This window comes from Aspergillus versicolor (assembly GCF_001890125.1).
Source record: "Aspergillus versicolor CBS 583.65 unplaced genomic scaffold ASPVEscaffold_14, whole genome shotgun sequence".
In the NCBI taxonomy this organism is placed as follows: domain Eukaryota; kingdom Fungi; phylum Ascomycota; class Eurotiomycetes; order Eurotiales; family Aspergillaceae; genus Aspergillus; species Aspergillus versicolor.
Genome location: NW_024467537.1, coordinates 424558 through 449582, shown reverse-complemented (window position 1 = coordinate 449582; position 25025 = coordinate 424558). Strand labels below are relative to the sequence as shown.

The following is a 25025-nucleotide window of genomic DNA, read 5'->3' as shown; positions in this document are numbered from 1 at the left end:
ATATCGACGAGATAGAGCTAAACACGGTAATTTCGTAATGTTATGAATGATTTTGGAATGAGATACTCCTAGAAGGAACCCAGCGCATGCCATATTGACGAAGCAACTGTTGTATATTTAGCGGCTACTATCATATCCTGAACCTACGGCTGCCCCATGGTTAAAGACTGGTATAATTGCGTAAGGAACATAAAATCCGGGCCGGAAAGTTCAATGTAGTATATTGGTGTTGATGTAAGGAGCGGACGCCTTGCGTGTCTGCATTTTCATTAAGGAGCCAGTTACACTTAAACGTGTAGAGAACGGTTGTCCTTGCGTATCTGGTCATTGACACATGAATAGCTACCTCATCACGCTTCTTACCCATCATATACCATGCGCACGAGAAGCGGTGAGAAGGCCAGAAGTAGTGTCGAATGTTATAAACCATTCCAGGAGTCCGGATGAATACCTCACACATATATCCAATATACCATGCTGACAGCGATGGCGCACGAGTCGCCCAGCAACAAGGACCATGATGCCAGATGCCGCACAAATATCAATAGCTAGCGGCCCATGAAAGTGTTGGCGCTGGAATTTCCGCGTACTGGAACAAAATGTACATACATATACTTCCCCGTCAGAGTGTGTGCTAACTAGGCACGCAACACTAAACGCAGCGTTGACTCAGCTCGGACTGAAACCTACGATTTTGAGAATCGACTGGACCTTGGCCATTTCCCCGTGTGGACGGAGGCATTGCACCGGAAGTACTATTGTCAAGAGTCTGGATTGGCTATTGGAATTTCATCCTGCGGGTGGCTGGGGCCCGCTCTGTCGGTTCTTGGACATGTCTGAGCCGGAAACCCCGTTTCCCATGGCGAATGACTCGGGCAAATTCCAGGATTCTGGTGGCGGGCTTTGGATGGGGTGTGTCAAGCGGAGTATAGTCAAGGCTGGGATGGGTGCTGTTGCATGGGGAGCCAGCTGGGTGTTTGGTTAGCAGTGAACTTTATACCACGAATTGGCCATAATGACGGTATAATTGCTTGAGTATAGCTACAATTCAACAGCCATGTCCTTGATCAATCGGCTAAAATAGCCGATCAAACTGCAGTGCGGGTCTGGGGCGCGGGGAGTCCGGGGTTGGAGCTCACCGAGTACCACGACGGTCCTGTCCCCCAGTACCCGAACTCCCGCAGAGTACTGGGCAGGGTATTTCGTTACCCCAAACCTGTAGTAATTCGTAAACTATCGGGCTTGGCCGGGGTGGGGCCCATTGACGAGGAGGATGTGAGGGTACAAATGGTTGCCGCGCCGTTGAGAACCTTTTGTCCATCAATGTCACTTGCCATATTATCAAAATATCGTTGCGGTAAGTAACCTTTTGGGAGCGAATAATACTCAGGATGCCACGTCCACATAGCCTTAGGACGCGGTCTAATCGAGACTTTACATCGTCTGGGGAGAATGCCCGGGATCCTCAACAGCTGGCCCCTTGTGTTGGGCCCTCGTTTGCCGATAGCAATGTGCAGGGATTGACTGGCACTGAGACACTTTCCTTGTCTTATTACCCACTTCCACAAGGCAATTCGTTGCCAACAGATCGTGCCCCCATACCGTTCTACGGAGGACTACTCCTTGAAAATTCAAATGAACAGCGCACTATGTGCAGCCTGTCCACAAGCACATCACCCAAAGATCGGAAAAAAGATACCACTACGATTGCCACATCCTCTGTCAATAAACGGGGCCGCCCGCGAAAACTGCTTGTTCACGCCGCAGAAACAGACATGGCCGAAGTCAGCCTCCCCCATTCTTCTCTGCTTTCCACATACTGAACCTCAGACAGCGACGACGACTACAGACCCGTGCCGCACAAAGAGCGTATCAATACCGGAGAGACGCCCAGACGTCAGCGTTGAAGATTCGCGTCTCAGAGCTGAGCATGTCCATGCAGCGAATGACTGCCGCTGTCTTTGCTTTCAGGGATACGTTGGTCCAATCTGGCGTCCTTGCATCGCAGCCAGACGTACAAGCACACTTGCGCGACACGGTGAAGATATGTCAGATCCTGGCAAAGGATGCCACCGATAAAGGCCATCCCAGTTTGACAGGGTCAAATCCCTCGCCGTACACAGACAGACTCTTTTGCCGCGCAACCTCACTTGCCGCCTCAGATCCTGCTGAGGTTCTGGCGGCATTAGAGACTCCTATAGTAGACGTATCCACCTTTATTGAACGACTGCACAAAACATGCCTTTATAGTGGCTTTCGACGGCTGTCCGACCCGGTGGTTGGCCTAGACACGCTCCAAACGCAATTCCGCTTTATGCTAGCTATTTTGGACAGGAAGACGCTGGCATCTTACTTCGAGGCCGTGTTTCTTGCTAGAACGCAGCAGACTGGGCTGGAGGAATGGAGCGAAATACCATTTTTCAGCCTGGGTGATGCTGGCTCGCATTACCGCCGACGTACTACGAGGCTTTCGTGCTCGTGGGGTCTGCACACGTCCGATCGTGAGCGAACAACCGTTAAAGATCCACTGTCAATGCTGTCTCCTTCAGTTCGGGAGGAGCTGAGCGGCGACTGGTTTGATATATGTGATTTGGAGGAGTATCTACGCGAGAAAGGAGTTCGGCTACTTGAAGTAAAGCCAGGACTTGAAGACTGCAGAAACGAAGCTCCGGCAGTTAATGCAGCGGAACTGTTATCAAGTAAGTTCGCTGGACACGGTATATAGTAACTGTTCTAACTTCTGACCCCTCCGCAGTGTTGCAACGCAAGGCAATGTGTCTGGGCCGCGCTCCGGGATTCCGACGCTCTGATGTGGAATCGGCACTGCTGGGTACTATGGCCGAGTGCCGAGCGTAGAACTTGATTTCTGATCGTGCTTGGTACTTTTAAATCTCCGAATGCTCAGAAATCAGTAACGAGCCGAGGACCGACGAACGATTACTAAGCGGGTTAGATAGGGTTTGCACCTACGAGTATGCAGATACAATTAAATCGCCGTTACTGTATTGGCATAAAACATGGAATTGATGGCCAATGATGCTCAAGAACAAGAACCATTTCACAATCTCTTCAACTCCAAAATACGCAGTAGTCTCCTATCGCGCTCCCTTTTAACATCAGCAGGATCCACACCGTCGAGGTATACCCCGACAGCATCCGTCAAACTCCCCAGCGCAGCCTCGCTCCAATCAAACCGATGCTCAGCCATATCCCTTTCCCACTTCTGTATTTCAGACCCCAAGTGCTGCAGCCGGTGCGAGAACCCGGCCGTCCCGCCATCCCCACCCAGTGCATTCGTCTGGAAGGGCCCATTCAACGCCCAACGCAATCCTGGCCCATTCGTAACCGCGGTATCCAGGTCCTGCGCCGAAATAACGCCCCGACTAACTAAGCTGTAGGCTTTGTTGTTGAGGGCGGCTTGGAGTCTGTTCGCGACGAAGCCGGGGACTTCGTGGTTGAGAGTGATGGGGGTTTTGCCTAGAGCCTTGTAGAATTCCAAGGCCTTTGTTATTGAGGAATTGCTGGAGCCGGGGTGTGGAATGATTTCTACCAGAGGGAGGAGGTGGGGAGGGTTGAATGGGTGTGCGATCAGGACGCGCGATGGATTGACTTTACACTCGTGCACGAACTGGGACGCTGGGATGCCGGAAGACGAGGATGCGATGATAACGTTGGATCTGGTGTGTGCGTCGATTTGGGAGATTAATTTGGTTTTGATCTCGATTCTTTCTGGGCCATTCTTATATCACATTAGGGCTGCAATGCTGTTGGGAGATTGTTATACACACCTCCTGAACAAAGTCAACCTCGTTCAAATAGGGCAGGATATCATTCGTAAATTGGTAATTCTCCTTTGATGCACCTGCAGCAATCTCGTTCTTCGGTATGACTTCCCAGGTGGTCTCCAGAAATCGGGCGAAATCCTGCTTTGCGAATGGTGCTGGATCAGTAAGGATGACCCTAAGGCCCTTTGCGAGGAACAGGCAGGCCCAGCTTGACCCGATGACGCCTGTTCCGATTACTGCAACGATCATGATGGCGGTTCTGAAGGCTATTTTGTGGAATAGAATGATATCGTTGAGTTAAGAAGTATATCTGGGTGTTTCAGCCGAGGCGGTATGTTCGGTTTCCGAGGAATTAATGATCCTCTGCATTCTCGCATAGAATTAGAGGAGCTCCGAGCTACAATGATAATAAATACCATAATAGCCGATTTGTCCCGAGGTTGCGAGTGACGAGATTCTGGTAGGCTATATGAACACGGTGGTTCCGCTCAAGAAAGACACTCCAGTGGCATCCAACGCAGAGAGTCCAATATGGCGCAAAAGCTGGATATCAAGGTTCATGATGGAACAATCCTGCGTGCTTTGTTTTATCCCGCTCAGTCCAAGGGGCCTGTGGTTATCATGTCTCCAGGGGTATGTACTCCCGGCCAAAAGACAAAAGAAGAAAATGTTGACATAGCATGCTATAAGTTATCCGGGATCAAGGAGCACTACCTCCCCAACTACGCAGAACGGTTCCAAAAAGCAGGATACGCCGCCCTCATCTACGACCACAGGAACTGGGGAGACAGCGAGGGCCTCCCCCGCCATCATTCCAACCATTACGAGCAGACCCAAGACACACACTGTGTAATTCACTACGTCTCAACCAAACTGGATATCGACCCTACTCGAATCGCACTATGGGGCTCCAGCTTCTCAGGCGGAATCGCCCTGATTGCAGGCGCAATTGACCCGCGCATCAAAGTCGTTGTCAGCCAGGTACCCTTTATTTCCGGCGACACAAGGAGAGCACGCCTCCCCGAGGAGAAACTTGCCCGACTCCTCGCAGATAGAGGTCAAACAACATCTGCGGATCCTACATATATCCCCATTTATCCGGAAACACTCGAGCAAGCGCGCGATCCAGCTACGGGGGCTATTATGGGGACTGAGGAGTGTTTTCGGCACTATGAAGATGTCCGTACCCTTGAACCGCGTCGGGAGAATAAAATCACCCTGCAATCTATCTTCCATACCATCCGGTCTGAGCCGAGGAATTATGTCTCCCAGATCTCGCCTAAGCCGCTTTTGATGGTTGTTGCGAGGAAGGATACTCTCATTAGTTGTCCGGACCAAGTGGCGGCTTTCACGAAAGCTGGAGAACCGAAGCAGTTGCTTGAGATGGATTGCGGACATTTTGATGTATACCGTGGTGGCTACTTTGAGGATAATGTATCGACACAGATTGCCTTTTTAGATAGATATCTCTAGGGAGAAGCAGTGTCTGGGGATTCAGTTGGAACCTGATAGACTTAGAATAACCCTTGAGGTGAATAATAACTCTTGCAAATATTTAGTTTCATCGTGCTTTATTCTACAGTCACGGTAAGCCACTGGTAGTCATAACGGCTTGGCCATTGCAGGGACATTGGTCGATAGAACAAGCACAAATAAGCCTGAAAGAAAAGAAAAGGAAGTGCATGGCTGGTAAGAGAAAAAAAGGTACTCTAGGATATCAACCAAGTATTCAATATTCAACTTATATACGTCCTCCAATTTCCATGGTACGTATCATCAACACTCTTGACCATGGTTAACCAGGGAGGGCTTTCTATATCAACAGCATAATAAATATAAAGGATTGATCTAGATCCACACAAGGTGATGTCGCACATAGAAAGCAATTCCTTGTAAATCACATTCTAGAGAGTGTAATACCACCCATCTCGCCCCTCGAGAGGCCGACCACTTGCTCTCGCGCGTTTGTTGGCTCTCCAAAAATAAACATCCATGATTATCGTCAAAGCAACACTGACAATGCTGACTGCAAACGTCGTCCAAATGCCAGTTGGGTATTGTGGGCTTTCGCTGGATCTGAAGACAACGCCTGCAACGATCCCTCCCACACCACCACCAATCAAACATGTTGCGGACGCCACGGCGCGTTTCGAGTTGGACACAATGTTATTGGCCTGGAAGGTAAGCACGCCAGGGATGCAATATTGCAGCGCACCGATGCCTATAGATGATTACTCTGTTAGTGCGGGCTTATAAGTGAGAGTTGGAGGGAACGTGGGAGCACCTACCTAGGAATATTCCGAAATAACGAGCTCCGCTTGACTGCCCGTACGCAGTGACAAGCATCCCGACTGCGGTTATCAACTGGTGGATTGCGATCATGGGGCCCCGGATGTGGTATTTATCGGACAGCCACCCGGAGATGAGTGCCACTGCAGCGCCTGGTATGTACGGGGGCGCAGTAAGAAGCTGACTGAGCATGGTTGAGAAGCCCATGCCCTCCAGGATAATTGTTTTAAAGTATCCCAGCGCGTATGCCGGAAGCATCGATGCGAACAGGTTAAATGCCCAGAAATATAGCTTCCAGTCTTTGAGATGGTGGAGGATCTTGGGTAAGGTTGGCTTGTCTTCTTCGGCATCTCCCCGGTCATTGTTAATCCTGGCTATCATGAATTCCTTTTCCTCAGGGGCTAGGAAGCCTTCTGCCTTGGTAGGGAAGTCGATGATTATAAGCCGGCCTACCAAGCAGACTCCGGTCGTGATGGCACCCTCAATAATAAAAATCCCTGATCTATCAGTTATCTAACCAAAGGAAAAGGCAATAAACGGGAAAAGCTCACATCTCCAGCCATTGATTCCATGCGTTCCGCTTAACTGGGTTAGGGCATAGGCGAAGATCGCCGCACATCCATTCATGACCACAGACATGAGCCAGAAAGCAGACAGCCGTTTCCCGACCTCGAAGCGAGTGTACCAGCAAGTGATAAGGTACGTGCAGCCTATGCAATCAGGATCAGTTGATGTTAAACAAAAAAAAGAGATATACGACCGTGTTTGTTATCTTGACTTACCCGGAAGGAATCCAGCCTCCATAGTACCTTGTAAAAGTTAGACTAGAATAGACATCCACAACAGGAGGGTATAACTTCATACCAAGAAGGGCTCTACACACTGCCAGGGTTGCCCAGTTTTTAGTGAAACCCATTCCTATCATAATAGAACCAAAGCTAGCCCCGAGAAACGCCAACCAGTTAGCGGCACCAGCTTTTGGTAAGATCATGTTCTAAAAACTTGTCAATCTTGTGTTATCGGTCTCTAAACGTGGGAAGGCGTACACTTGGAATCTCAAATATACTTTTGTATATGATTAGAAAATGTCATTTAGTGTTGTACGATGCCAAACTTACATATAAGCCACGAAGAACACCATTACAACAATGGTGTATCTTGTGCCAACGTCCAACTGCAGATCTTCCCTCATTCCGGCGACATACGCAAGTCCCAGGTTTAGACGATCGATCAGCGAGATTGAATACATGATGCCGAGAATGGGCAGAAGCCGGAGATCCACGCGCCGACTACGCGATCAAATGGTTAGCCAGGCTGCAGAGTGGTAGTAGGTAATGGATTATAAAGATACATCACTCTCTTCTGATGGGCTTCATCAATGCCATAGACTGGGGCAACATCTGTCTTTGGTATGTCAATACTGCGCACCTCATCCTGCAGATGTGCCTCTTCCAGATGCATCGTATCCAGATCCTTTTTATCTGAGATACTTGGTACCTTGTCCATGTCGGGGAGGAACTCAAGATAGTGTTAAATAACAGCAGGACGGAGAGGGATACAACGGTAGACTGACTAGATAAAAGGACAAAAGCCTAATATCTATATGAATACTCCAGCACGGTCCCTTCCACCCTTTTCCTTTTGTGGCGGAACCATATTTTACTTCGAACCAACTATCCGGGGACTGGGATGCCGAGTGCCGCGGAAAAGGGATGAACAGGCATATACTCGTCCATAAAATTCCCCTTGGAGAGAGAGACCTGGTTCAAAGTGCTCAGCCGAGGCCACTGCCATGATTCGTGATCATTGAGTGGCGTATATCTGATTTCTGAGTTATTCTTGTAAAGGCCTGGCCAGACCCCCCACACTACCGTGGATCCCAATTACTTTCCGGGGTACCGGACAGGGGATTGACTCCCCGCGCTTTGACGAACTGCCCGTTGTTTTGGTCCTCGGGGTCCAAGCGCTGTGAATTTATTGATTTCTGATGTCTCGGCTGAACCAATGGGTAGGATATTTGACACCCATTCGCCAGACCCGGGGACACTTGAACGTACCAGCAAATCATATCTGGGTGCGTTTCTTCTAAAGCGGTAATTTACGTGGCTTTACGGTTGGTTATCTTGAGTGATGCAGACGTTGTGGAGGCCCATGTCCTCTACATGCGTCGTGCGAGATGACATCTTCTACAAGCCAGTACAAATTCTCTAGATACCGTTCTCATTCATTGCTCTCCTAAGCTACCGATTCGTCCAGACACAGTACATCCACATCTCAATGCTCCCTGCTATCTCCACACTACTCAGCACCCTCATACGCGATCGCCATATCCTTCTCCTTCCACTCCTTCATAATCTCGGGGTGTTCAACCGGAGGAATCATGCCATTGATTCTCCAGTTATATCTAGGGTGCTCATAGATGTTCGATTCCCATTTGATTCCCTTGGGGTCGAGAATCGGCTTCATGATGGCGTTGGCTTCCGCAATAAACTTCTTGCGTGCCTCTTCGTCGGGGAGCTTCCTGATGGCGTGGTCGATGTGGAAGAACACCGCCTCTGGAGGGTTCTTTCCGCCGCTGAAGAAGTTGTCGGGGCCGTTTTCGTGGAAGAAGACGTTGATGAAGAAACTTGGGACTCCGCGGGCGATGTAGAGATCGGTGACCTTGTGCGCGATGAGATGCTTCTCTTCGCGGGTGAAGGTCCCTGGTGTTGTTTCAAATGTCCATCGAGGCATTTTGTTTCGGTAGTTATTCAATTTGGGAATAGATTTATTGAAATAGGAGTGTTTAATCTAGCGTTGGTAAGAAAGGAGGCTGAGATGGTTGGCTCCCTTTATATAGCACAGGAACCCAAGGATGTCTCCCTTCTCAACCTGCAGAGTATATACCCTCGGTAAATTGCAAAGGGTTTGCTTCAAGCATTCGCTACAGGCTAGAGGAGACTCCCGATCTATAGAGGCCAAGTCCCAGTACAATGCGGCCTCGGCCGGGTGTATGATCGATCGGTAGACATTGACTAGGTAGTGGAACTACTCCGGTTTGCTCAGATAATCATCTGAATAGTTTCTACCGAGGCCGTGGATTACCGACTGACTTGCCTCTCGCCATCTCAGGCCTTTGATTCCTTTCCAGATATTTTATAAGAGCACTGGTCCCAGATTAGTACATAGAACTCCAATCAAATTACCTTTTCTTCCACCAGTGAATATCAGTTCATATGATATGGCACCTCTTAAAGCAGACATCTGGGTTTCCTCCCGCCTCCCCCTTGCCATCAGACGAGCCGGCGAGCCAAGTGCCTTTTCACCCATCACTTGTACCCTAATTCAGGGGGATTTCGAGGCCGTGCTCGTGGATACACCTATTTCCATCACCCAGACCGAAGAACTGATCAAGTGGATCGAGGACGTGGCACCAAATAAGGCGCTGAAGTACATCTACATCACCCACGGCCACGGAGACCACTGGTTTGGCATCCCTCAGCTTCAGAAGCGATGGCCTGGCGTGCGCGCAATAGCAACTCCTGCAACCGTGGCCCACTCCGAGCAGCAGTTATCCTCTGGAAAGTTCAGCAATTTCTGGCTCAAGCTCTTCCCCGGCCAGATATATGAGCCGCAGCAGACTGCTGAAGCCTGGCCTGCCGATACATTCGAGATGGAGGGCCATGAGTTTCGCATGATTGAGGTCGGACATACAGATACCCGCGATACCACTGTTCTGTATGTTCCAGACATCCATCTGGTCGTGGCGGGTGATGTTGTCTATGGAGACGTGCACCAGTTCTTCGGCGAAGCAACCACGACAGACAAGCGGCAGGAATGGCTTCAGGCGCTCGCCACGATAGAGTCGCTCAATCCACACATGGTTATCGCTGGTCATAAAAGGGCTGGGACGGTGGATGGTGTCTTCAACGTTCACACAACGAGGGAATATATCCTAGCGTTCGAGGAGGCTGTCAAGGCAACGTCGAGCCCTGAGGAGCTCTATGATAGAATGCGGCGATTGTTTCCATCAAGAATTAACCCACATGCTATTATCTCGGGGGCTTCCGCTGCATTTGGGAAGAATCCTGCATTATTTGGGCAGCCTGCATGAGTGGCTGCCATTCTTGTGATACTGCATTATCAAAGCTTCATAGACGAGTAACATTATAGAGCTTCTTCACAGTCCAATTCTCTATTTTATTATCCAAGTTAATAGCAAACTGGAGAACATCTGTCTGTGGCCATTGCGCCTTGCTCCACATATTATCAAGACTGGTAGCTATCTAGGATAAGACCTGTTACAGGTTTCTCTAGACGGCTAAATGCCTGCTTTACTGCCTGCAGCGGTATGTCAGTGGTTTCAGACAAGATATAATATTTTATTTGATTGATCTCTTCGTATTGGTTTAAAATAATAACGATTTTATGAGTAACTAGCTCTCCTTCCCCCTTATTTTCGTTATCGACCGATCACCTCGTGTTCGGCAAACACAACAACACACTAATAATACAAAATCTCCATTCCCACCGCATCCTTTAAATTCTTCGACTCCCAGCCCGTCCCCAATACATGTTTCATTTTCAAATAGTATTATCAACCGCACAATGGCCCATCTAGCCCTGCCACCCGCACTAGCCGAAGTAGCCGCCCTCGACTTCTCATCAACATCCCACGGCTGCGACTTCGAACCCTACACCAAGTTCGAATCCCCCGAGGAAACCACAGCCTGGTTCCGTCTCTACACCGGCAACGACGCCGCAGACGGTAGCCAATTCCGCATCTTCGGCACCACAGGCGCAGGCGACTACATTGGGTTCTGGCTCGTGCAACCCGAGCCTGAGATGCCAGTCACCGCGCAGCCTGTCGTCTACTTTGGATCCGAGGGGGAGCTCAGCGTGATTGCTCGAGATCTTGGGGATTTTCTCTGGATGCTTGCCAATGGGTCGGGCCCGACTGAGGCGCTTGAAGAGCCGGGTAGGGTGACGGAGCCGAATGAAGCGTTTTGTGCTGTTGCGGAGAAGTATGCGCCTGGTGGGGGAAGGGCCACGGCGGAGATTCTGGCTATGGCCAAGAAGGAGTATCCAGGATTTGCGCGATATGTTGAGGAGTTGTGTCGGTGAGAAAGGGCTTATATATTGGGGTGGATATGGATTTTTATCTTTACCGTACTCCCAACTGGATATACTAGGAATTTGTGTTAGCTATGAACTGTGTCTTTTTTTACAGAGACTGTGTTAATTTGGTCTAAGTGGGTCAGAACTGGTACCGTGTTTGCTTTACATTCACCATGGAAAGAACTTGCAAGACTGTCAACCCAGTTACCCTGTCTGACTCTCTTGGATAATTTCAGATTATCTGTAGATTGCAAGGATATATTGGTTTAGATCAGCTCAATGCACCAGGCATACTTGGAATCTCCTCGCGACAGAAGAGGTAGAAATTAAATATATCTATATTTGAACAAGATACCAGAAATGAAAAAGAAGTGAGCACTGCCACTGCCTAGGCCATTTCCCATACTTCATTTGGAAACCTACTTGGCAGCTGTCGACGAAATTTGCTTGTATAGGGCTAAGCTCAGAATGACTCGAGTCGCTCCTCACGCCAATCTACAATCTCCACCGTTCCTGGCCCTCCATGTGCGGTTTCCACTGCATCGGCCTGGCCGCTGCACCACAGCTTGGGCCGATAACCCTGGTGCAGGTACCTTTCTATTCAACGTCCTCCCACGTGATGCCGTCCGTGGTTATGTCTGCGATAGTGGTGATACGGGCTTACCGTAGCAGATGATGATACCGATGTCGAGTATGAGGTCGACGTGTAATATGACGAGGTCGTCGTGTAGTGTGAGTAGTACGATGAGCTTGTTGGAGGACGCGGCGAGGTATACGGTGTACTTGAAGGAGAGGGCGTATGTGCGACTGAGGAGGAAGAACCGCTGCTTGGAGTTGGCAAGTTCAATCCTACAGAGCCGGTAGGGCCGAAATTGAAGCATTGGGATTCAATTGGTGCTGTGATTTCCTGTAGACAGTCAGTGGCAGTCTTAAGATATAGTCGAATTGACATACCGCAACTGTCTTCTCGACCAGGGGGTCCTCGGGGGTATCGGCCTTCGCAACGTCGACGTTGAGACTGACTCCAGCTCTCGGGGTCACGCAGGCTTTGGCACCTGCTTTTGTTAGAACAGGAGCATAATGAATGGGAGTTACTTACCACCAGCCTCGATATTAGCTCCCAGACCTGCGATATCCACATCGACTCCGACCCCTTTGTCTATGTGATATTAGTATATTAAATCTACATGGGCACAGCTGACCTACCAGTAGAAGCTGATATAGTGGCCCCGAGATACGGCTTTAGGTTGACACCAGCTTCATAGCCGTAGTCTAGACGGCGTTAGCATATTGATATCACCATAGTACGGGAACATACCAAGGATTGACGCAGCAAATTGCACCTCAGCCTTGGTGTAAATCTCCGCCCCTGCCTCGATCTTCGCGTCGAGCTTCACTGGGACAGTGTCGACCTGAGGAGTCCACCCACCAGCGGAAATGTCCGGATCGAGGAAGTTGATTTCAAGCTCGGCGGAGTCTTCAAGGCTGAGAGTCACGCCGGAGGTTATACCCGCCGAGCCCTTGACAGGGCCAATTTGATATCCAAAGCTAAACACGATTTCCGGACCAAGGTCAAGAATGCCACCTGGAATAGATATGCCGTCGACGGGGATCTTGACAAGCTCGATCTCATCGGATATATCGTCTGTCATGTTCCCGCTGAGTCCAAGCCGGGGCGTGAAGCTTGCAGAGACACCGTTTGGCGAGAGCGTCAATGAAGCAGACTCGGGGGCGCCATAGCTAGTCTTGATATGCACACCGAAATCGAAGGAGCCCTCTGTTTTACAGTCCTCACATGAGACATCCACAGACAGACTACTGCCCGGAATCGGAATCGACTTCGAGAGGGGGATCTTGTGGTTGAAGCTCAAAGAAGCATCAGAGTCCCAGTCTCGCTTGGCCACAGACGATTCCTCGACATTTCCCAGCGTGAGCTCGTAGTTGCGAAAGAGCTTCTTCCATGACGATGGTACGCCGCTGAGCCTCGCCTTGAGGGATGGCTTGTCGAACACAATCGACGAGACAACAAACGGCACCCGGTGAGGGTTCCAGCCACAGTGCTGTTTACCGGTGACCAATATCAGGTTCCGGTCCTCGTCGTCGTTGACCCATTGCCATCCACGCTGTGTGTATCCGAACGAACGCTCGTCTTTGAACTCCACGACCATTCCGTTGTCGGTACAGTCGACGGACTCGAGAAGGTGTCGGAATTTCTCCATCGAGACGATATTCGCTTCCTCGTCGCCGACGTCGACGGTGAGGTTTGCTAGTGCTTTGTGGCCATTCTGGGAGCCTATGCAAGCCATGTTAGCTATCTTAACCGGACGAAGGGCTTTATGAGGCATACCGCTCCAGTAGTAGGAGTCTCTGCTCAGCCGATCGAAAATCGAGAAAGCAGCGTCGTCGTTTGACTGCGCTCCTGCTTGGAGAAGATTATCGACGGCATCAGGGGCGTCTGAGTCCTCAAAAACCAAGGACAGGCCTTGCTGAGCAAAAAGGGCCAGGGCCAGACTGGACAGCCAGCTTTGCCGGATATTGACCATGGTGAGTACAATAAGCAAGTGAATAGCTTTCTAGAGCGGCATCTAGTACTCTCTGGAGTCCTTTATTTATCATGTTGAAGCCATTGAGATCCCATGCATACGCGGCTCAGTCCTCAGACCCTGCCAAGCAGTGCCTGTTCTGAAGCTGACCCAGTTTATAGGGTTGATCTTCCAGGAATGACAGTGATGTGCAGTTTACGCCTGCTCATCACAATCAAGCACTTCGTATTCAGCCGCCTCTAACTGAAAGAGACTGGTTTCCGCGAGCCTCAGTCTGTTAAAGCATCCACTTAATCAGCCGCTTGATACTTGACAGGACTGGGTTGATATTTTTGGATCTCTCCACGAGACCCTGGTGCTGTTCCACATTTTCGAAATATACTCCAGTCTAATGACGGTGGAGAAGATGAGTGGACTGGGTTCAGGTGGTTTCTTATTTTCCATCTTAAATTTCTTCCCAACAAACGGACGAGCTATAGATTAAAGCACCGTTGTAAACCAGATGGTTGCTGCGTTAACAGTAAGGAGCTTTCCAGCATTACCAACATGAATGTGCCGGACTTCCTCTGTCCCAGTAAGCTTTGCCAAGAGCGTGCACGTTTTGATCTTCCTCATCTCAGTGGCAGTGAACGGTAGCGCTATGGGTTCGACCATTTCCGATATTAAGATCAACGCCAGAACCAACGAACCACCTATTGCGAGGCACAGACCTCTCTTGCTCGTCGAATAACACTCACCATTATTCCTGCCGTTGGGGATACGAAATGATGACTACTCTTAATTATCAACGCTGCAAATTAAAAGCTGCTTGGGGAAACATCGGGTGCAGGTATCCAATGTTTATACTCCCAAACTAAGGGTGTATGAGTCAAATTAAACAATCGCCAGTTATAGGGTGCCTGTACAGTATACAGTGTAGTTTATCAATTAGACAGTCAAATGATGTTGTTAGTGTAATACACTTTCAAGCGTTTCGTATTTTCTCGCTGGTCTGGTGGAGAAAATGAGCTCTGTGTTTCTCTTCTATTAAGTACTTCCACGCTGTATGATCTGCTGTAGTGGCCGGGATTCACTGTAGCAGGCTGGACATGCACCAAATCCATACATATCGTACTCCAAGAACCCCATGTTAGCGGGCAACTGCGATAGACACGCAGCAATCACAGCACCAAAGTCCCATTCAGATTCAACTGCCTAGAGCTAGCACCAACAAACACCCCGTACTCAGACCCAGTTAGCAACCTCCACTGCTGAGCAGCCACGTCCCAAACACTGAGATCCCGCCGGCGGAGCTCGAATTCAAAAGTCCTCGTCTCACCAGGGCGGATTACAGCCTTGTCAAATCCACGCAGCTGCCTGGGTGGCTGGCCCTCGCCAGGAATACCGAGATAGAGCTGGGGGACTTCCGCAGCTTCGATGTCTCCTGTATTCGTCACGTCGGCGGTCACCACGGCCACTGTATCCCACAGGTCTGCGTGCCCTCCTGGGATTATTCGACCGGTAGGGAAAATGGATAGATTCGACGCGTTCAGAGCCCGGATTTCTAAGTTGGAGTACTCAAAGGTGGTGTATGTAAGTCCGAACCCGAATTCGAAACGTGGCTCGGTACCGCGCCGGTCAAAAGCTCGGTAGTCAATATACGGTCCCTCGGTGAAATCATCTTGCGGGAAATATCGATCCCAGCCGGTAGATGTAGCGGGCTTGAGAAGCGCGCCGTAGTCCGACTCATTCCGGGCAATGGTATAGGTCAGCTTCCCACTAGGACTGACGTCCCCGTATAGGATGCGTGTGATTGCCTCACCAGAGTCCTGACCTGGGAGGTGGGCTATAACTACAGCGGTGACGTTCGGGTGCTCGATCCACTGGTCCACCAGGCGGATTCCAGCTGTGTGGACAACGACAATGGTATTGCTGCATTGGGCCGCGATATTCAGCACCAGGGCGTCTGAGAAGTCGTCGCGGAGGCTAAGTCGGTCGCGGGCCTCGGAGGAAAAGGAGTTGATGAAGACGAGACACGCGTCTGCGGCCCCAGGGACTGTGCTGTTGGAATTCCGCGTCTCGACGTCCCAGAAAAGCTGTGTGTTCTCGCGGCGTGCTCGCGCCTGCAGTGCTTCAAGCGGGCTGTCGACGTAGAACGGCGCGATGGCACCAGACCCTCCACCGCCCATTAAGGTGCCGTTTGCGAAGGGGGTGAAGTAGGGAGGACACGGGCCTAGGTTGGTCCCAAAGTCACCGCAGTTGACTTGCTGGTAATCGTGTGCTTCGAACCCTAGCATCCAGTCGCTGAACCCGTTTTCGGGGTTGTTTCGTCCGGGTGTCCTGGCGTCATAGCCGTAAATGGCGAGCATCTGCGGCTTTGACAACGGAAGAGCGTGCCTGTTGTTTTTCACCAAGACATGGCCTTCGATGGCCGCGTCCAGGAGGATGGCTTCGTCGTCCGGGTCTCGAGCGTTTACAAATTCATGTGGTGCGAGTAGATCAGCAGGAAAGCCCGCTCCAACTGGTGGGAGGTCGCTGTCATCCTGTCGGCTATAGTACCAGGCGGCGATGATTCTGGTAGCCATGTCATCAATGTGTGACTCGGGGATTGAGCCGTTGTGGACAGCTTGGACTAAATGCGATCCCCAATATGTCTCCCCATAGGGCATGGTCATGTCAAGGCCGGCCAGTGCACTTGAAGCTCCTGCTTTCTGGGCCTCCCAATCACTGAGAACGAAGCCCTGGAATCCCAACTCTGTCTTGAGAAGACCATTCATGGCCTTGCTATTGTGACATGCGTAGCTGTTATTCACACGCTGGTACGAGCACACTGGGATCTGATTAGCCCAGTAAGTATGGCGTGGCATGCATTACTTACTTATACTGGCTGTCCCAGCATGGATGGCATCTGCAAAGGCCCACATATATAATTCGTGCATGGTCTTGTCATCAATGTTGGACGACAATGTCTCAATTGTATGGTTATTCTTGCGATCTATGTTCTGGAATCGGTGTGTTTCTTGCTCGTTTCCAACAAAGTGCTAGACCCGCGTGGTAAGTATAAATTGTATTTGTTCAAGAAGCGCACTTACCTTCGTACATGAAATTATGCCCTCATCCTGGGTCGCTTTGACGGACTCTGCTCCAAGGATGCCGCTGAGATATGGGTCGACAGCGAAGCCTTCCCAGTTTCGTCCCCCATGAGGAATTTTCCCCAGTGGCCCTAATACCGCAGGTCCCAGACTCAGCGTCGCCCCTTTTCTCTTGAATTCGCCTGCCATAGCCCTTGCCCGTTCATATGCATTGGTTTTGTTCCAGCTGAACGAATTAGCACTCGCCTCGGTATTATATCATGGGTATGAGTGTAGGGGCGTACCTCGCGCCAATATGCAAGGCAGCTGGATATCCATTGACACCCTCCGCGCCTTTCACTCCAGCTGGACCATCCTGCAAGCACATACCCGGAAAGCCAAGGCGGTTAATGGCGCGGACTTTACCAGAGCAACTACTGGTGCTATTATCATAACCGCCAGTGAGGTTGACCTTCTCGACTAGTGTCATCATGCCCACCATAGCCCGTGCTTTGGCGAGAGCCTCATCCCAGTCTCCGAGCCCACTTATCTCGGGGGTCGGATACACCGGGGGACTTTGGCCGTAAAAGAACGTATCACTGTGGACAACATTGCTGTGGTAAACGTCTTGCGGAGTAGCGTGGGTTAGTGAGCAGGTGGCTACCACGGCCACCAATGCCTTGATGCCCAGCATGTTTCACGGACAGGAGGCAGGCTTCCGTTGACGGAGTAGAATTGATAGCAAAACAGACAGTTGGGTTGTCTGTCTGGCTTTATACCCCATTCTCTCCGCTTCCAACCATTATTCTCAAGCTGCTCGTGTAACCTGCCGATTTACAATGGCAACTAACTCGACCCCAGATAATGGTTCCTATAACGTGAATGTTGGAGAAAAGGATGGGGACTCCGCTTGGCAAGACCCCAGAGGGTCGATAACCAGAGCATTGAGGTTCCAATCACCGCTGCACCACGTTGGCGGCCCGCTGAAATTACCCATAAATATTGAAAGACAAGTATAGCGTCCCGTTGGCGCACGTCATGTAATCGATTGGGGGATCCACTAAAACTTTGCTAGGCAGCGGAATATGCATTCCGCTCGGCTCTTTGTGATTTGACCCGAATAATCTCGTCCCAGAGACCCACAGTGCATGCAGCTGGACTGTACCGGCCAATCCGGCTTGTTCGGCGACTCTTCGGTCTATATTTTGGCTGGGGATAGTGTGGGGTGCAGGAACATTGGTGTGCAGGAATATATCTTCCGCCTCGCATATTATTCTAGAGGTACCAAATACTAACTTTTTCTATGCTTTGCTGCGGTCTCCGAAGTATACTAGAAGTAGTATTCTTTGAATAATACTATTAACGTAACTCACCAGTTATTCGACCGTCACTAGTGATCCTACCGACTCTGCAAAACCGCTCTACTTGATGATATTAAAGTAATTTGCAATAGCACAGCAACGTAGATATCAATTTAAGCTCATTATCATTAAGTTGAGAATATTTTGTTGTATTATAGCCTAAAACACTATAATTTAAATACTTTTCTAGGCCCTGGTTTAGGGTCTCCCCATTTACCAGACTAGAATTCTAGGGGGTTCTTCCTTGGTGTTTAGTTACCTATTTCTCTGTAGGATAAGATGTCTAGTATCTGCAAAATTAAGGTCTTATATAGGATATGTTTAGTGTCTAGGTCACTACTTTTCTCTTTTGTCTTAGCCATGCCTCCGGGTTGGGCCCGAGGCTTTACACACCCCAGCGCACCGCGGGTATACAGCACATTCGTGATCAAGATATCGCGAAAGATAACATCACTCTTTCAAGACTACGCTCGGCCGAGGTCTCTTGAGTCTAGGAAACTTGGATATCCAAAATAGCATTGTGATATAAAAGCTACCTCGGAATATTTCCCGCTGCCTCTCTATTTAATAGAAACATGTTGTGGCGGTGACTGTAGCCTCCCTAACCCTCCTTCTGCTCCCAAATTTAGTTAGTTGACCAACCTGTTGATTATAACTAGTTTTGGCACAAGCCACTATTTCTGTTAAGATCCAGATATCGAGACTATCACGTGGGAATGTTTATTCATCTTTCCGGGTGGCGCAGCATTTAGTTTATGTCATCAGTCAAGACCTTAACTATCGCCTGGTCCAATCCCATGCCACTGTGATAGAAACCTCCACTTTTCTCGACAGATCTCGGTATGATGAATAAACAGGTAAAGACTGGTTAATTCAACTTCGACCCAACACCTAACTGGCTATTGGTTCGCAGTCAAAGCTTGAGGTAATCGATCGACGGGGATTGCCAGAAACAGCGAAAAGATACTCAATCACGAGTCTGGAGAGACATATATAAGTAGAACAGACGCCCTGCCCCCATGTAGTCAATGCTTTCCGACAACTCTGTAAAATTTCATTTTCTACCCTGTTTATCACTGGCACGCAACCATGACGACTCCTACGAACATTAATCCCAAGGATATTCGAGCACACTGGGCCAAATATCCGGGCGACAAGTATGTTGATGGCTGGGCCTCCCTCTGGGACAGTGATACTTTGCCCTGGGATCGTGGCTTCCCCAACCCCGCGCTAGAAGACACCTTAATCCAGCGAGCTGGCACCATTGGCGGGCCTATTGCCCAGGACGGTGAGAGGCGGAAGGCCCTGGTGCCGGGCTGTGGACGTGGAGTCGATGTACTCTTACTGGCGAGCTTTGGGTATGATGCCTATGGCCTGGAAGTCAGCGCCACAGCTGTCGAAGCATGCAAGAAGGAAGAGAAAGAGAACCATAGCCGGTACCGCGTGGGAGACGAGAAAGCCGGCAAAGGGAAGGCCACTTTCGTCCAGGGAGATTTTTTTGATGATGCCTGGTTGAAGGAAATTGAAGTACCTCGAAATGGATTTGATATTATTTATGATTACACGGTATGTATACTTGCTGCCGGTGTACTCTGCGTTCTACCAGGGGAACTGCAAGATGCTTCGCTCTCTGTCTTTGGGCTTTTGATGTGCCATTTTTCGACCTAGCTTGGATCTCTCTGATCTTTCTGGTCACTCCTTCTAACAGTCGTATAGTTTTTCTGTGCGTTGGACCCAGAGCTTCGTCCTAAATGGGCTCTCCGATACACCGAGCTCCTTGCCCCCTCACCCGCAGGCAATCTGATTTGTCTGGAATCTCCCCGTCATAAGAACCCCTTGGCCCCCGGCCCTCCATTTGCCTCCCCCTCCGAGGCGTACATGGAGCACCTAAGCCACCCCGGTGAGAAGATTTCCTACAACGACAAGGGTCTTGTCATTGCGGACCCGTTGCGAGAGCCCAGCAAGGAGGGCCTGGAGAGAGTGGAGTACTGGCAGCCAGAGCGCACGCACGCCGTGGGCAAGGATGAGAATGGGGTGATCCATGACAGAGTCTCTATTTGGCGTCGACACAACTAATAATATGCCTGCGCATTTGTGTGACGCCAAAAAAGGGTGGAAATGTAAATAGAAATATGGGTCATTTCGGAGTCCGCCCCTGGATTTTCAAAGGCCAGTCAGTCCCTGAGACGCTAAAGTGACAGTCGACATGAAGGGCCGGGATGCAAAGGGCGCTTTGTGAAAAAGATTTCGCGGACATAGGGAACATATGTACTGGAAGGATGTCCTTAACTCCATAGCGGGATCCTGCTTGTAATCGTCGCATCATGCAAAGTAAACGGAGATTATACATAATCCTTGGTATTTCGCGCACACAGCGCTAAACGCCCAAGGATCATCCATCAAGAGTTGCAAGGCGAATGGCTTTCTCAACATCGCGCTTTCGGAACGCTGGTCCGCGACCGAGACAGATAGGGCTGAGGGAAAGATCTACGGCAAAGTCAGTAGATGCATGGAAAAGAAGGCACAAAGATCGATTGACCTCGGCACTACTCACATTTAGTGAAGCTCACGGCGTTGAGCTGCGGAGCCGAATTAACCTGGGGGCAGCTCGGGTCCTGAATACGAATCCCTCGCAGCTGTAGCAGCCTTTGCACACCACTCGCATCCATCCACTCATCAGCACCCGATTCCTGGACCATTTGCCACGTTCGAGAGGAAACGGTGAGTTGTTCAGGAGAGTAGCTGCTCCTCCTTGAACTGAGAACTTTTGTACTCAACTCGACCGTGTCTCCCATCTCGTCGTGCATGTTGGCGAAGAACCCGAAGATGAAGCGGTCGCGCTCGTCGATGGTCAATCGTTTTCCGAAGACTGCTTTGACTCTTGGATCGTCTGCAGATGATCTTGTTAATAGATAGTAACCAGTCTCGCAGCATTGTCGGACCAGACGGTGCGAGAGCGTCCAGCGCCCTTGCGTTAAGAGGCTGTCGGGCGATACTATGGTCGGGAAATTCAAGGTGGAGAAGGGGATATTCGGAGACGACGAGACTATGCCGAAGGGTAGAATTGCTTGTTCTTGGAAGGGTGGCTTGGAGGGTAGCTGTGACAGTCCAGCCTCCGACGAGGACTGGAAAGCGTCACCGATTATTGGCCATGAATCAAGCTGCGTTATAGGCGGATTGTGATTTGAGATGAAATCTTGTGTATCGCGGAGCGTGGGAGATATTGATTGTGATACATCCGCCGGGGCTGCCGGTGCCTGTTCGGCCTCGTCGCAGCCACTTTTGGCAAGCGAGACGCATTGCTGTGTGATTTTTTGCAGAGCAGCTGTGACACGAGGCTGATTTTGGAGAATCCCAGCCTCCAACAGAAGATCACTAAAGGAAAGGAACGACTCGCTGAGCTCTTCGATGCCCGACTCGAGTTTCTGGACACGAGATTGCAGATTGACGATCGTGGTATCTTTTCTCTTGCGATATGATTGCTGCGCGACGCGAAGTTGCTTTCGGCGTCTCTGGATTCCTGGAGTTAGTTCAACTTGTACTGTACTCCGTAGTTCGGGATGCACCCACCTCGGGACATTGCTGATTGTCCGTCACTCGTGGCCGGCCTCTCTTGCGAGGAGCGGGCGCGTCAGTCATTGCTCCAACCATCGTGGATTGCTTTTGAGACATTTTCTTGATCTTGAAGACATGCAGTGATGTAATAGAAGGACGTGGCGGGATTGCTTTGGGCTGTCGGGACTGTTGAATAATCAAAAAGTCCCGGTCGTCACGATTGGCTGGAGTGGAACAGATCACACCAGAGCACAGGAGAGCATTATTATGTAAGATTATTCATATAATTTAGCTTTTTTAGGATAGATTGTATATATTCTCTCTATCCTCTCTTTAATTAGATTCCAGGAGGGCAAGAACTTGAGGAGATTAAGATAATAACCTCCCAGCCTAACGTGGATCATAAATATCACATAGCGTATGCCATGCGAACTACGATGAAATAATGATATTTTGATGTTATTGCAGTCTGTTTCTTCCTGGACATTAAGGTAAGGAATATATAGAATTACCTCAGGTTTGTATGCCATAGGCTATTTCGAGATCTCCAAAATATTACATTACAGCTATGCTCTCTGTCTAGTTGAAGTCCCTACCGGGAGTAACTATGGCCGAGGACGAGGCATAATGAGGGAATGAGCATGATGATAGGATTAAGCAGCGCTATTAACATGATCTAGAGATAATTACTCGGGCGCTGGGGCGATCAGCTATTTTTGTCTTCTGCAAATTTGAATCGGAATTTCTGTGGCAGTGTTCTTGATGCCCAGCGCCTCACCAGTAGCTCAACCATCGAAAGAGGACAATGCTGCGTTACACTCTCGGCGGGGAATTTTGACGAGTTGTATCAACAGCAGCGTTGATGGCGAGGCTACAACTAGCTGCAGGTGGATGGGCATGCGCAAGCGGTAGACAAGCGACCAATTGTATTTCTGTCCATGGCAGGGGTGAGATTGACATGGATTAGACAATGGGAGGTGGTGCCCTGCTGAGCCTCCGTTTCAAATGTGGCATGGCCCGCTTAGCCTTATATGCCGCTTTGTTATGCCTCTTTGTGAAATTTGGTATAACTATCTGCATTCCCGTGGACAGGAGCAGCCAGGGCTGTCTTTATCCTCCTGGCCAATATGAGGGTGTCTTTGCTTGGTTTCGGTTTATTTGCCGCCGTGACGGTCCAGGCTATTCTGAACCCTGCGGACAATGAACATGAGGTATCCTGTCGCTGCACCCCTGATCAACCATGCTGGCCAACGAACGACGACTGGGCAGCTCTCAATTCCACAATTGAAGGGAACCTGGCTGCACTCAAACCACTCGCATATCCTTGCCATGCGCCAGATTTCAACGCCGCAGAGTGTTCCCTTATTCAGTCAAATGCACACAATTCGAGTTATCGGGCCCTGCAGCCAGGAGCCATGCAGTATGAAAACTGGGGCGCGGATCCTTCCAGAGACGAACAGTGTTACGCTGCGAGTGCGCAGTCAGTGCCATGCGGCCAAGGTAGAATCCCTTTATATTCCGCCGCCGTGAGGACATCGCGCCATATACAAGCAGTCGTTAGGTTTGCTGCGGAGCACAATGTCAAACTCGTTATTAGAAATACAGGACATGATTTCCTGGGCCGGTCAAGTGCGCCTCATTCTCTGCAGATTTTCACGGGGCATATGAGAGATATCGACCTGACGGATAGCTTTGCGCCTGCGGTTCCTGATGGGACTGCGTGGCCAACTGGCGTTCGAGCGGTTACCGTGGACGCTGGGGTTCAGTTGGGGGAATTATACGAGTATTTGGGTTCCAAGGGCGCCATGGTGGTTGGGGGTTTCTCAAGCACTGTTGGCATGGCCGGGGGGTATATTCAAGGGGGAGGCCACTCGGCCATGGGGTGGCTCCATGGCATGGCCAGTGACAATGTACTTGAGTTTCAAGTGGTTCTTGCAGATGTATGGCCCCATTTACACCAGCTCTACTCCTCTACTAACTGTGTACTAGGGATCATTTGTCTTTGCAAATGCATACCAGAACTCCGATCTATTCTTCGCCTTGCGAGGAGGAGGTGGTGGATCATTCGGCGTCGTTGTAAGGGTGACAGTAATCGCATACCCCGACTACCCAGCAATAGCCGTGAGAACAAACTACACATTGCCAGCATCTAGCAGTCGATTCTGGGATGGTGTGGAAACAGTCCACAACCATCTGCTGGAGCTGAATGACAACGGCGGTACTGGATATTATATGATTACACCGAGAAGCATTGCAGCCGTGAATAGTTCCACATTCGAGCTGTTCATGGTGTTTATAAACCATACCGATCCCAGCATCCCTGAGAGACTCATCCGTCCAGTGATATCAGAATTGGAAAGGGCAATTGGGGTGACTCCATCCCTCAACACCTTTTCATTCCCTACACTGTCAGGCATGTTCTCTGCTGTCCTCCCTAAAAATGAAACGACCGGAATATTCAGCCAACTGGGCTCACGCCTCTTATCTCGCTCTTTGCTTTCAAAGGAGGACGGACCTGCCCAGATCTCAAGCGCCCTCTCACAACTCGACCTTGGTCTAGGCGAGTATATTCAAGGGACGGTAGTCGCTGGAGGCAAAGTCGCCAAAAACAGACACATCCGCAGCGGCCTGAATCCGGCATGGAGAGAGGCAGCCATCCATGTTCTTTTCACAACGCGTTGGGATGCAAGCACAAGCTTTTCCCAGCAGGTTGATATTTCTAAGGATATTACGGATAATAAAGTGGCCATCCTTAGGTCGCTGGAGCCGGGTACTCTGGGTGCGTATGTGAATGAAGCGGACGCGAACGAGGTGGATTTTCAGCAATCATTCTGGGGTGGGAATTACGAGCAGCTGTATAATATAAAGAGTCACAGGGACCCTGATGGCATGTTTATTGCGCGGAAGGGGGTGGGGAGCGAGGATTGGGATGATGATGGGCTGTGTCGGACTTGGATGTGAATGGGTATAGGGCTATGACCGCATTAATGGGTTTATGCTGTGCTAGCTTCATTAGCAGTAGCACTGGAGATAATATTATCACGGGCTTTATGAAATGGATATATACAGAGGTAGGCGGTAGAGCCCATGCTATGCCAGCACAGCCTCTTTCCAAGTATTTGGGGCGATAACGCATATTGGAAGCTGTCATGGAGTCAGCTCTCAGCCTGAAATGATATACTGCATGACTCCGTCAGGGCACTTCTAAGCCATGTTATGTCGCGTCGGGCATTTATGCAGACCAGCTGATCGGTACGCATACTCATCCTGCATCCCGATCTGGAAGCATTATGCGCGGCGAACTTCTTATGGTGATAAGCGTGGCCCAATCCCGTTGGTGCCTAG

The 25025-nt window shown here is 50.0% G+C and overlaps 12 protein-coding genes across 12 annotated transcripts; 6 read left to right on the top strand and 6 right to left on the bottom strand.

The window, feature by feature from the left end:
- Positions 1–1323: 1323 nt before the first annotated feature.
- Positions 1324–2997, top strand: ASPVEDRAFT_66094 (bZIP transcription factor; the record flags this gene model as incomplete). Its single annotated transcript, XM_040815863.1, has 4 exons — positions 1324–1357; positions 1588–1784; positions 1835–2699; positions 2756–2997. The coding sequence occupies 4 exons, from the start codon at positions 1324–1326 to the stop codon at positions 2854–2856; spliced, it is 1197 nt and encodes a 398-aa protein (XP_040673688.1). The 3' UTR covers positions 2857–2997.
- Positions 2998–3058: 61 nt separating this feature from the next.
- On the bottom strand, positions 3059–4034 carry ASPVEDRAFT_89158 (uncharacterized protein; the record flags this gene model as incomplete). Its single annotated transcript, XM_040818539.1, has 2 exons — positions 3059–3739; positions 3789–4034. 2 exons carry the CDS (start codon positions 4032–4034, stop codon positions 3059–3061), a joined length of 927 nt encoding a protein of 308 aa, XP_040673687.1.
- A 282-nt stretch (positions 4035–4316) lies between these two features.
- On the top strand, positions 4317–5258 carry ASPVEDRAFT_89157 (alpha/beta hydrolase; the record flags this gene model as incomplete). The annotated part of the gene is made up of 2 exons (XM_040818538.1): positions 4317–4418; positions 4476–5258. The coding sequence occupies 2 exons, from the start codon at positions 4317–4319 to the stop codon at positions 5256–5258; spliced, it is 885 nt and encodes a 294-aa protein (XP_040673686.1).
- Positions 5259–5689: 431 nt separating this feature from the next.
- ASPVEDRAFT_143268 (uncharacterized protein) lies at positions 5690–7323 on the bottom strand (the record flags this gene model as incomplete). Its single annotated transcript, XM_040807900.1, has 7 exons — positions 5690–6006; positions 6074–6571; positions 6626–6784; positions 6857–6883; positions 6939–7068; positions 7121–7139; positions 7193–7323. 7 exons carry the CDS (start codon positions 7321–7323, stop codon positions 5690–5692), a joined length of 1281 nt encoding a protein of 426 aa, XP_040673685.1.
- Positions 7324–8372: 1049 nt separating this feature from the next.
- Positions 8373–8807, bottom strand: ASPVEDRAFT_34101 (uncharacterized protein; the record flags this gene model as incomplete). Its single annotated transcript, XM_040810820.1, has 1 exon — positions 8373–8807. One exon carries the CDS (start codon positions 8805–8807, stop codon positions 8373–8375), a length of 435 nt encoding a protein of 144 aa, XP_040673684.1.
- Positions 8808–9294: 487 nt separating this feature from the next.
- ASPVEDRAFT_89154 (MBL fold metallo-hydrolase) lies at positions 9295–10167 on the top strand (the record flags this gene model as incomplete). The annotated part of the gene is made up of 1 exon (XM_040818537.1): positions 9295–10167. One exon carries the CDS (start codon positions 9295–9297, stop codon positions 10165–10167), a length of 873 nt encoding a protein of 290 aa, XP_040673683.1.
- Positions 10168–10612: 445 nt separating this feature from the next.
- Positions 10613–11344, top strand: ASPVEDRAFT_47105 (uncharacterized protein). The gene has a single exon (XM_040813706.1). It carries the CDS (start codon positions 10662–10664, stop codon positions 11175–11177), a length of 516 nt encoding a protein of 171 aa, XP_040673682.1. The 5' UTR covers positions 10613–10661; the 3' UTR covers positions 11178–11344.
- Positions 11345–11803: 459 nt separating this feature from the next.
- ASPVEDRAFT_89152 (uncharacterized protein) lies at positions 11804–13714 on the bottom strand (the record flags this gene model as incomplete). Its single annotated transcript, XM_040818536.1, has 7 exons — positions 11804–11995; positions 12025–12078; positions 12126–12226; positions 12271–12330; positions 12378–12443; positions 12490–13464; positions 13519–13714. The coding sequence occupies 7 exons, from the start codon at positions 13712–13714 to the stop codon at positions 11804–11806; spliced, it is 1644 nt and encodes a 547-aa protein (XP_040673681.1).
- A 1160-nt stretch (positions 13715–14874) lies between these two features.
- On the bottom strand, positions 14875–17458 carry ASPVEDRAFT_89151 (beta-glucosidase; the record flags this gene model as incomplete). Its single annotated transcript, XM_040818535.1, has 4 exons — positions 14875–16523; positions 16572–16734; positions 16786–17011; positions 17070–17458. The coding sequence occupies 4 exons, from the start codon at positions 17456–17458 to the stop codon at positions 14875–14877; spliced, it is 2427 nt and encodes an 808-aa protein (XP_040673680.1).
- A 1543-nt stretch (positions 17459–19001) lies between these two features.
- Positions 19002–20466, top strand: ASPVEDRAFT_47104 (uncharacterized protein). Its single transcript, XM_040813705.1, has 2 exons — positions 19002–19691; positions 19842–20466. The coding sequence occupies exons 1-2, from the start codon at positions 19215–19217 to the stop codon at positions 20199–20201; spliced, it is 837 nt and encodes a 278-aa protein (XP_040673679.1). The 5' UTR covers positions 19002–19214; the 3' UTR covers positions 20202–20466.
- A 51-nt stretch (positions 20467–20517) lies between these two features.
- Positions 20518–21797, bottom strand: ASPVEDRAFT_89149 (bZIP transcription factor; the record flags this gene model as incomplete). The annotated part of the gene is made up of 3 exons (XM_040818534.1): positions 20518–20612; positions 20680–21637; positions 21696–21797. 3 exons carry the CDS (start codon positions 21795–21797, stop codon positions 20518–20520), a joined length of 1155 nt encoding a protein of 384 aa, XP_040673678.1.
- Positions 21798–22774: 977 nt separating this feature from the next.
- ASPVEDRAFT_203042 (uncharacterized protein) lies at positions 22775–24880 on the top strand. The gene is made up of 2 exons (XM_040809396.1): positions 22775–23620; positions 23670–24880. The coding sequence occupies exons 1-2, from the start codon at positions 22808–22810 to the stop codon at positions 24639–24641; spliced, it is 1785 nt and encodes a 594-aa protein (XP_040673677.1). The 5' UTR covers positions 22775–22807; the 3' UTR covers positions 24642–24880.
- Positions 24881–25025: the final 145 nt, after the last annotated feature.

What these genes read in the sequence shown, in the direction of transcription:
- ASPVEDRAFT_47105 (XM_040813706.1), top strand. Translation starts at nt 10,662, where the DNA reads ATGGCCCATCTAGCCCTGCCACCCGCACTAGCCGAAGTAGCCGCCCTC.
- ASPVEDRAFT_47104 (XM_040813705.1), top strand. Translation starts at nt 19,215, where the DNA reads ATGACGACTCCTACGAACATTAATCCCAAGGATATTCGAGCACACTGG. An exon ending in ATATTATTTATGATTACACG is followed by an intron (nt 19,692 to 19,841) that starts GTATGTATACTT and finishes ACAGTCGTATAG; the next exon opens with TTTTTCTGTGCGTTGGACCC.
- ASPVEDRAFT_203042 (XM_040809396.1), top strand. Translation starts at nt 22,808, where the DNA reads ATGAGGGTGTCTTTGCTTGGTTTCGGTTTATTTGCCGCCGTGACGGTC. An exon ending in TTCAAGTGGTTCTTGCAGAT is followed by an intron (nt 23,621 to 23,669) that starts GTATGGCCCCAT and finishes ACTGTGTACTAG; the next exon opens with GGATCATTTGTCTTTGCAAA.